The following is an 11,059-nucleotide window of genomic DNA, read 5'->3' as shown; positions in this document are numbered from 1 at the left end:
TTCCCTACATCAATATTCATCAAGCAGGATTGACAAGTTGGCTTTTCAGTTGCGCGTTATTTTTCAGAAGGGGGAGCAAGGTGAAAGTCACGGAATCAGTTTACTCCCCAATCCATTCCCATTCAGATTAAATACCTGGTAAAGATAGGGAGCAGCCAATACTTCTTTTCATCTCCAAAAACCTCCCTCAGATTTTTGCTGCATCCAAGAGAAAACCCGTTTTTATCAGGGCCGTTTCGAAATGTGGGTGCACGGAATGTTTCTGTAAAAGAAAAACATGCAATATCTCTAAAGCGATAAAGAGTCAGGGAAGATGAATAAACAGACTCAAACTTCTCTATTGTGAAAGTAAGTGTGGGGCAAGCTGAGACAATCTTGATATGTGTTATAGGAAAGAAAAAGTAATCAGAGGGCATAAAAAAGTCACAGAGTTAATGACAAAAATCGAAAGGAATTATAAGAAAGTCACATCGTCAGAAAAATCATCTTTCTCTCCTTATATTTAAGACAAGGTCTGAGACAGGGCTAAGTACGGTCAGCATGCCAAAGGTTCTGATCCCGTATTCCTCAAGCAGAAGACCTCCTCTCCCAGAAGAGATTTACCAGAAGCACTACTGGACCTACGCCCACACCGGGCAGCTTTTTCCAGGCCTGCCAAGATCTGAAGTTGAATTAAGAGCATCCTGTGGTATCGGAGAAATATGAGGTCTATTACATTAGAAACACAGACACACCACAACTATAGCAAACCACCACCATTTTCCTAGTCGATCCGGTTACACCCTTGGCCAAGAACCAAGAGGATTCATAGCTCTCCCCACACCAACAGCCTGTGTTCAAACAATCATGATCCAGAAAGTAAATGAAGTACTGACTTGTCTTGCCAACTTTTGGGCAAGGAACATGCTAAAATTTTCTTCAGAGCTAAAAAAAAAAGACTGTGAATATTGCTTAGCTGTAGATATGTCAAAAGAAAAAGGACTCAAACAACCCTTCTGTCAAGCAACCAAAAAAAATTCCTCTATCAAAAAAATTCTAGCAAGCTGAAAATTGTTTCACTTTTAATCGACCTGCTTATTTTTGAGGATAGAAATTTAACTTCCATTGAAAGGTAAAAGATTTTCACTTACTCAGTTGTGGAAATAACCACAAGTCACCATTCCCCCCACTCTGCAAAAAACACTTTCAAAAATGCTTTAGTAAGAATTTCAGATATTTTAACTAATGCATGTAACTGGCTGGTCAATGCCATTTAAAATATTTAGGCGTAGAAATGAAGGGAACCTCTTCTATTATTTAGGAAACGTGCATCAGTGTTTCCATTTTTATCACACTGCTCTTACAAGCCACTTCCTGATAGTGAGGTCCGTTTTATTTCACAGGATTTAAGAATAGTCTTTTGGATCTCGTTCAAAATGTAGTATGTTCATACACGGTAGAGCCTTCGCTTTGGTTGGGTCCACCCAGCTACTCAAAGCATCAAACAAGAGGGTTACTGGCAAGTCGCAATTGTGTTACATACTTAACGCTATGTAAAAGCACAACAGAAGTGCAGTCTCTCAGAGATCTCAAAAATACAAACCACAGAAATTAACACCCATCAGTAATCCGAAGGCTTGGCTCCAGCAGAAGACCCCTACACACATCCTTCACCTGCCTTTATGTTTCACCTTCAATTGCTTTCACCAAACATGCTTTTTATTGCACCATGTTTCAAAATCCCATTTATAAGTGACGGCATATCCTGCGGGCCTCACATTCTCATCAGCTTGTTGGCTTTCTGGACAAGGAACAGTTCCGCATTCCAGTTAACTGACCTATAGTCGATCTGTTTTTGCCAACTAGCCAGCAGTGGTAGCTGAAGAGTGACAGAATGCTGATGAAGAACATGGCTGCCACAAAGAAAAGGAAGAGTACGTGGAATTTTGCATGTGTATCTGGCAATTCATTCTGAGGAGAGAGAGAGAGAGAAAGAGATTAGTAAGTTAACAGCTTTTAGCAACTAACGCAGTGTTGTCCCTAACCATTTTCTGCCACCCCCGTTCTCCTACAGGTCTTTCACCTCACTTTTCACAAATAAAAAAAGCACGAGCCCGGCTTTCCTTTCATGTCAAGCTAACCTGGTGTGTGACAGCATTTTCAGCTGATGGGTACTCCTTCCTCCTGAGTTTAGTAGCACCAGTGCATTCGTTCATCTGTTAGTTTTTAAATGCACAGTAGGGGGCAAGGAAAAAAATATTCCCATACTAAAAAATAACAACAGCGCAGCCACGGCCAAAGAGAGACGGGGAAAACACGTCCAAAACCACGTTCTTTGAAGTACAACAGAAACGCTGCCCTTTCCTGGCGAGGTACTAACACTGAACCTACTTCTGAACCGAGGTAAGGAGCAGAAAAGGGAAATGGCTGTATTGTGTTTCCAGGACCGAACAACTCCTAGACGAGACCTGGGACACACCTTCGATTTCTGGTGATCTCTAGGGTTTAGGTAACAACCAGCATGTACCTAGCAAACCAAAATTGCCATGTCTGACCAAGCAGAAGCGGTTCACCAGGAGATCTACATGAAAAACAACAATTTCAGGGCAACCACCGTACAAAAAAAAAAAATAACCGCCCACCCATACTGGAAAGCTGGTTTTACCCCCAACCCCAACTGTTTTCAGGCTTGCACTTTCAGGAGGCCAATGGGATTTGTAACAATGCTGTTCCAGTTCTGTGCCCTCAAAATCACAGTACTTTTCAGTAGCTGACCTTTAACAGCACTACGAAAGCAGAGAGGCTATTTTTATTCGGCTGTTTAGTTAGCATTATTGCCATTACCTTTTCCACTAGCTCATTCAGTATACCCACTTATCTACGGCTGATTTGTTCTTTTTAGACTAAAACACATTTCAGTTAAGATCAAGTGCACATAGGTATATCTATACTCATAGGCAACGGATTACAAGTCTCCCTCCTTCTGTCATGGTGTAAATAGCTACCAGGAACGACTGGATTAGAAAAAATTACAGCGGGAACAGTATTTAAATAATTACAGCAATATTGGATTTTACCTTTGGACAATTCTCTGCAGCCTTCCTGTGGCAAAGCTTTGCGCAAACAAAGACAATTTGTTAAACACTAGCAATACGTTAAGGCGAAGTGTTTGAAAACAGCACAGGCTTTGTTAAGAACAAACTGGTTGGGGTGCACACGTGCTCTGGGACGTGCCGAGTTCCAACGCCCATCGGGAGCCTCAGCACCCGTCCTCCCAGAGGATGGAGGCGGCAGTACGCAGGAGCACACCGCTAACTTCCAAGTCATGAAATTTTCTACCGAAGCATAGAGACGTTGCTATTCAGACCTTGGCTGCATCACTTTCAAGTGGTTCCTCAGCTTGAACACCACGACTACAGCAGGTGCTTGCTTTGCTAGTTGTTTCCATCACAAGTTAAGGTTTATGTGACTGTGATTACACCATTCAGAAAGGTCTGAAAAGCTCAGAATAATCCAGAGGTACAAAGCAATGGTTTATAAATGACAAAATCTTTCTGACTTCAGGAGGTATCTACTACCGTTAGATGCAGTTTCAGTCAGAAACATAAAAAAAATACTGCCATTCTTTGCACAATTTTCTTTGTTTAAAAAAAGAAAACCCGTAACACTTCAGTACAGTTTTTCTTCTTCCCAATATCCTTCAATACTGAGGTATGTTTATGGGCTGTATCTTTAGCGTAACATCTGAAACTGAACCAGTACTTAAGAAAATAAAGCACAAAACAGGAAAGTTTAGTTTAAATTAGCATTTCAATTCTGAACTTTATACCTAAACACTGGTATTAGCCATCTCAGCTAAGATGCTAGCACTTACTGAATTCACCCTAGGAAGAGCCCAAGCACTTCCCCTGGGGTCACACAGAAACACACAGCATTTTCAGAAATGCTGGCTCCCATCGGATCATGCTGCAGAAAGCACATGATAGCAGAGTCCAGCTCTCTGAACTGCCTGAATCTCAATTCAGTTTCCTTATTTACTGCCTTTTTTTTTGGATGCAGTTTTGCTTAGATAAATTGCAAACAGTCCCTCCTCCCCCTGCTGCAGGAATACGTTGTGTTTTGTGATCTCTTGAAATCAAGACTAGCAACATACACACTCAGGGTGCTGCTTATTTGTGAACTTCACGTTAAAGCCTTGACGACTTTTGCCACACCAGAGCACACCGCAGCGCTCCCCAGTTTCCTAATTAATTTTTGTAACAACTTCTTCTATGACTCTTTGGAATTGCATATTTAAATGAAATAGTTCTTGATAAAGCATTCTCAGGCCATTTTGAAGCTCAAAGAGCAGCAGCAGCTTAGTCTTTGTTTCCTGCGGCCTAGAAAATCTAAGTTTATGTCAGCTGCATCTTCCTAAAACAGCAGCTGGAGAAGGATTTTTCTGAATTACATACGTTTAATCTGCATGATCTCCAGGGAGAATTTACCTCTTCTGACTACCCAGTTTCAGCCACTGGTTTTTTAGTTCTTGAATGACAGTTGCAGCACGGATACATCTTTCAAAAAAGGGCAACTCCTTCCCGGAGAGAAGCATGCAGGCTCTGAGTGCGTATAGCAGGCTCACCCACAGCTGTGTTCCAGCAGCAGTCCACATGCCACAGCATGTGGAAAGAGAGCGAGTCCTCAGACACGAGTTATTTAAAATCATTATGCTCAGCAGCAGCACAGAAGCAGACTTGCAGGTGAGAATGCTGCAGAGCTTACAAAAAAGGAAGCAATTTGCACAATCAAATCTGGGCTACTTAGCACTAATAGACTTCAGCTAGTCACTGTCCTAGAGAGTCCCCTACCAACTCCTTCACAAGCACAGTCACTTGAACATGCGTCAGGTCCCAAAAAAATTCAAACAAAACCCACAAGAAAAAAAGTGCTGTCACAGCCTGACTCATTCCTCATCTTTTGTAGCTAGTTTAGCTTAAATCCAGAAAAAACTGAGATGATTTGGTATATGTCCTTATATGTATATGCAAGAGGAATGAGTTCTATTAAGGATCTGGAATAGCTCACTTTTTTTGTTAATACAACCATGATTCTGCAGAAGCCTGTGCCATCTACCCGAAACACCTATCACATCCTTGAATTAGCTACCCTCAGAATTGCCAAAATAATTTGGAGGACAATGAAAGGCACCGAAAACAACTGGAGAATATACAGGTTTCAAGGGGGAGGGAGTGCAGCAAGAACGAGCGTAGACACAGCTACGCACTGGGAAGCACCACCATGCACTGTGTAAACAAGGCATCAAGGACTGGGCGTTCAGCCAGCGCTGGTGTTTGTCAAATACGTTCGGTTAAACAGAGGCTTTATCTGACCATCGTTAACTACTTCCTAGGTAGAAAGAAAAATGTCAAGAGAATAGGAAAAACAGTTATGAGTATAGAATACAGGAGTCATTCAAGTTCCCCTGACCGACAAACCAGATTTTAACACGTGCACCAGCGTGTATGCTTGTGGTAAACACGTACAGCCAGCGTGGCTGTTCACTGAATGAACAGTATCAAGATCTTTCTGCAGCACTTCTGCATAGAGCAGGAAGGATGCTGTGAAAGTCTTGCACGTGCAAGTGGGAAACAAAGACTTTCTTCAACAGGAGGGTTAGGTAGGTGTGCACGTCTCACAGTGTCTGCAAGTATCTGCATAGGGGCGTCGTGTCTCTATGCCAAGTATCAACAGTGCACACCAAGGGATTGCTAAAATACACACAGGCTGTCACAAGCTCATTACTACAAGTTCTGAAGCGACCGTGGCTACGTGCTGACCAGGCAGCAGTTCATCCTCCACCCCACTGGATGTACAGAGCAGTTTGTTGCACGCTTTCTCTGGGAAACATCTGTGAGGAATCAAAAAAAAACAAAACAAAACAAAAAACACGCTCCCTTCTGAAGGTACAGAGAAGGTAACATTTCTGGTAGTCAAGGATCTGGGGGGGAAAAACGCACATCTAGAGAGCCTCCACAGAAACTGTCCAAGCAGTAATCTGTCTGATGCTGCAGCAGACAAAAGCTGAGCATTAGCAATACACCGAAGCAGTCTAGAGCACGTGTCAGCAGTACTCAGAAGTACTCTACTCTAGATGCAGATCTAGGGAGAAGCTTCCAGGACTATTCTGCAGTCAACAGCACTTGCCTAAAAGCTTACAAACTAGAAACACACTAAATTTTGCCAGCCTACGCAATTATAGTGCTGCCACCTCTTCCTGGAAGTCTACTTTAACCAGGCTATTATAAGATCAGAGGAGTATTACCTTTGTGGAGTGAGTGATTTAATACAAGTGACCCAAGAGACCTAGTCTAACGGTAAGATCACGTCATCACCAGATTCTGTCTTGGAAGTAACCAGAAGTGAAAGCACACAACTTCATTGTCTATTGTCACATTTCAGAAGCAGCCCATTCTTGCAGGAAACATTTTTAACAGCTAAATAACAATAATAAAATATTCCTCTTAAGTTTACTTCTTCCTCTCAAGGGTCCACTTCAATATTGTGTCCGATGGGCTTTGGAAGAGCCTCGCTGCAAATGCTGGTATTAAACGTTCATTGTGGTCAGATGTCTGGTGGACTTGTGTTGCACTAACACTTATGAAGTGAGGTGACAAAGCAAATTGTTTTTTTCTGCTCAAGCACTGACTGGTAAATATGTAAGAGCACATCTACGGTTTCATTAGAAATTGCATACAAAGCACTGGAAGGCAGCCAGGCAGATGTTTGGGAGTGGCACTTCTGTAAATTAAAACTTTAACGATTTACAGTCAAGCAAGACTGAACAGCAGATCAAACCATTTCATCTGAAATACCTGTCAAGCCATAGCTATAACTGATAAATTCATCTACGGCTTTCATCTCCCACAGTACTGACAGCTCAATTCCCTCGTAGTTCCTCGCTCTCCAGTGACAGGCTGCTCTACAGAACTGTCAGACTAAGAGAAACGCAGTACTCCGGCAGATCAGACCCACAGGCTTAGACGGACACAAACACACACGCTTTTTGCACCATTTAACTTGCCTGTCTAATGCCAGTTCTCAAAGTACGGCTATTCTGAATACATGATCAAGCTGCTCTTACCCTGACACCTTTTTGCTCCAGTAAAGATTATTTCTATGGCTACAGATAAGGGCCGCTTTCCCCAGTGACTCCTGATAGCACCTAACCAGCACGTACGAAAGACATGCTGTTATTTACTGAGAAAGGTGTGATGGAGAGCCTTCCACTGGAGAGTGATTCTGCCGTTCTCGCTCATGGAAAGCGATTAAGGGAATTCTGACGCTAGCTCCTCTGCCTAAAGACAGGAAAGCACAGTACAGTGTTTTGGAGATGAAAGGGACCACCACCAGAAGACACCGTGTTCAGCCTGGAATGTGACTGGAACAAAACTGATGGGAGGAACGTTACACCAACGCACAAGGATGGCTGCCCTTCACATGAATGCTGGCACATCTACTAAGATGCACGTGTGTGTATCGATCACTTGACAACTGGTAATCATCGCAAAGGTGACGTATGTCATGGACCGTGTACATATCTAAGCATTCGACCCACATCAGACTGATAAAGCCACTAGTATGAAGTTCAGATGCGCCTATGTAGAGACTCCAAAACAGAGCTCGGTCGGTTCCTAAGAAATTACTCTGCCTTATCTGGTAGCAGATTATCCATAGACAGGTCTAGGATACCAAATTGTTATTTAATATTTGTCGGCATTTTTATATATATGTGTATATATACACATACCTATATACGCAACTGTTCGATACAGCCAGTTTTCTATAGCTGTGTATGTACGTCCAATAACCTGAAAAAAACCTGAGCTGTGCCAATCGATTTTGACTGAGCAGGGAAGTTGCACAGTGTCCTCACGAGAACCTCTTCCCCTAATTACTCATCCTGAGTAGTGCAATACATTTAATTTATTAACATTCTGAAGGTTCTCCTGCTACAGTCGCTTCGATTGATGCTGTTAATGGTAATGAACTATGGAACGGAGTAAGTGGTGATTGACAACATGCTGATGCAGCCTCCAATAACACATGCAGGATTAAACAAACAAACAACTCCAAAAACAAAAAAGCCTTAGAACTTACTGTCCAAAACTTTATGAAGTACTGCAAGACTGTAGCAGCAACAAACAGACAGTACAGTAAGGAATACATTAAAAACAGGAGGAAGAATTTGTAGTTAGAAAATCCCACACAATTATTCACCCTAGAAGGAGGGGAAAGAGAAAGAGGTTACTATGATATACAAAAAAATAAAACAAACCCCAATACATTCAGCTTTTGCAGAGCATAACACGTGTATGATGTCAGCGGCATGTCCAAAACGGTCTGGCACTGGTGTTTCAGAAGCATTTGAAGCCACCATTTTGAAAGAAGTTTCTCTCCTCAGGCCAAATGAGCTGGGCCCCTCACATCAATTTTGCCCCCCACAAAGTTCTACAGGACAGGACACGAGCTGGCGAAGCGTATGATACACACAGGCTGTATAGAAGCGTCTCACACACTGAACTAACTGCAGCCATCACAGAAGATGCTACGAGCCTCTCCACCCACTCCAGCGGACACTGCTGCGGGTACAAACCCACCGGTCAGCTCCTGAGAGCAGCATTTTTATAGTGGTAGCGGATAATATTTTACCGACTACCAGTGAGTACGAACTGCAGAAGCGTAACTGACTGCGTGGGTCTTACATATCCTCTAGAACAGAGAGCGGATTTTCACAGCGTAGAGGGTATCTTATCTCCTGGTATCACCCCCAAACTGAACAAAGGAAGGAAATGCCGTTTCTCAGAGGTCTCGTTAGCACCAGGGTTTCTCTATATACGGAGAAACTGCGTGATTTGGGCCTACAACTCTGTGTTGCAACACACGTTAGGAACAAGATTTATTTTCACATATTAAAACCTCAAGAATTTCTGTGAAAATCAGGTTTTACTTCACAGGTGCATTTTTGAAGCAGCATCTGATTCATCTTGTAGGATCTAATTCATCATTATTATACTGACTTTTTTTTGGTTTTGTAAACTTACCATGGGCAGTGGTGGTCCATTTTTAGTACGCATCTGAAAGAGATAACTTCCAGTAAGTTAAAGCAAAAAATACATTTCATTTCTAAGACACGTACAGGTCTGGGGTTTTTTTTTTATTTCTTTATTTTTTTTAAGCATTTCGCCCTACTGTAGCTTTTTCAAGTCCTTCTCAACCATGCCAGTTCTCCGTATCATTGCAGCCATCCTTTCACCCAAACGGACCAAGTGAGATTCAGATTCATGAAAAGAGTCTCTTAAATTACCATGGATCGCGGAGTAACACCATGTCATAGTTCATTAAGCCATACTAATTTTATGTGCACACTGAGAAGAAACAAACCCAAGGGACCCTTCAGAGCTGTGTGGATAAGGTTTGCTAGCCCGGCATTCACTTCAACTAAGTCTACCTTAGGGCTATTTTTGTTCGCTGCTTCCTTGGGTTTTTTTTAAAGCTAACTGAGGAAAAGGGCTGCACAGCGAGTAAAATGAACAGTCCACGCGCTATTTTCATCCAGTTTTGTAAAAAGACAGATACTAAACATTTCAGACAGGTAGATGTTCACTGTATTTGCTAATAAATGAGATTTTAGCCAAAAGATGTGCATTAGGTTCTTCAGTTCAGTAGATTTCCTCAAGCTCAGTCTACCAAAGTCTCACTCATAGCCTCGGCCTTCGGTGCCCTTACAGACCTCTGACAATTCAGAATGAAACTAGGGAATTTGGAACAGTTAAGGTGTGTGATTCCACTGTCAATCTTCTGAAATAAAATTTTTTAGCTTTATTAGTAGCACACATCTGTTTCAAGGCTGCAGCAGCAAGACCCAAGAATAGAGTTCTGTAATAAGCATCTGCTGATGCCTCACACTTCCCTTTCTCTATTTTACATTGACGATTTTTTATTTATTAATTTATGTTTACTATTAGCACTGTTTCACAAAACTACAAGCATGTTTCCTAACCAGTTCTACCACTGTGGACAACAGGGCTGCAACGCTAATACTGCACCCACAGGATGAACTTTGATCTTTCACGAAATTCAGGTACTGTGAGTCAGAGAAAAATTAATAGTTAACCACGGTGTTAGGCAAGGGCTGACACACTGCAGACATGAACACACTCAAGGGATGATCGCAGGAGAGAGAAAAACCATTTCAGACTCAGTAACTTACATGTCACATGCAGAACAGTGGTGGCAGCGGTCAGGTTTGATTAGCTGGCATCGATCGCAGTATCTGATTGCTGCATTCCAGTGCAAGGATCAAGTCATTAGAACTCATCGAATACTTTTTCGCTCCCCAGTCTTCCCACCTTTCACCCTCTGGCACTGATCCCCTATCACTTGCTTTCTTTCACCTCTGGACAGGGAACTTGGGCATCTCAATGGGGAAGCACATTCTTTCAGCAAGTCAACGTTCTGCGCTAGCTTTCTTCTATCCTCTTCAGCAACTAGTGATCTAGCAGATCGTTCAGTAAATCAGCTCCTCCTCATCTTTTGGATATTTTTAAGCAAGCCTTCAGGCTCTTCTCAATGGAAATCAGACACCAGCACAGGCTGTTTGAAAGGAGGAGGAAACACCTACGGCTAGGCAGAACAGCTAAGAGCTGGCAGGAGCTGCCCGGACCACGCCGGGAACTCAAGACAGGGATTTTCTTAAAGGGAGGCTTGTGTTCAAAAAAGCCAGGTGTCCTTAGACTTTTTGGAAAGTCACAGTATACTTTGGTAACAGTTATTCTGAGTAGTTTATGGTTTTGGAGAACACTACAGGGGTGCTAGTTTCAAGAAAAAGTTATATATACATAGAAAAGCTAGATTTTTCGAAGAATATACATATGTATAAGACAGCAGTTTCACAGAGCATTCATGTATGTCGGAATAAAAATGCCTATATGTATTAAAATAGGCCCTAACTAGTTTTGTACTGAATTACAGACAGGAATGAAACAATATTTATTCATTCTTAAATTCTTGCCTTAAGTATGATGTTTCTCCTCCTGCT

The 11,059-nt window shown here is 42.2% G+C and overlaps 1 protein-coding gene across 1 annotated transcript in view; it reads right to left on the bottom strand.

The window, feature by feature from the left end:
* The window catches only part of ZDHHC20 (zinc finger, DHHC-type containing 20), a 25,325-nt gene that overhangs the window by 5,603 nt on the left and 8,663 nt on the right, over positions 1-11,059 (bottom strand). Inside the window, exons 4-8 of the mRNA XM_010136790.1 lie at positions 10,232-10,301; positions 9,063-9,095; positions 8,119-8,239; positions 1,818-1,950; positions 136-262 (exon numbers count right to left, since the gene is read on the bottom strand). Of these exons, the coding sequence (XP_010135092.1) occupies positions 136-262; positions 1,818-1,950; positions 8,119-8,239; positions 9,063-9,095; positions 10,232-10,301 (484 nt within the window). The remainder of the gene's footprint in view (positions 1-135; positions 263-1,817; positions 1,951-8,118; positions 8,240-9,062; positions 9,096-10,231; positions 10,302-11,059) is intronic.

The sequence above is a fragment of the Buceros rhinoceros genome, unplaced genomic scaffold, assembly GCF_000710305.1.
Source record: "Buceros rhinoceros silvestris isolate BGI_N320 unplaced genomic scaffold, ASM71030v1 scaffold15405, whole genome shotgun sequence".
Classification (NCBI taxonomy): domain Eukaryota; kingdom Metazoa; phylum Chordata; class Aves; order Bucerotiformes; family Bucerotidae; genus Buceros; species Buceros rhinoceros.
This window is presented reverse-complemented; position numbering and strand designations above follow the sequence as displayed.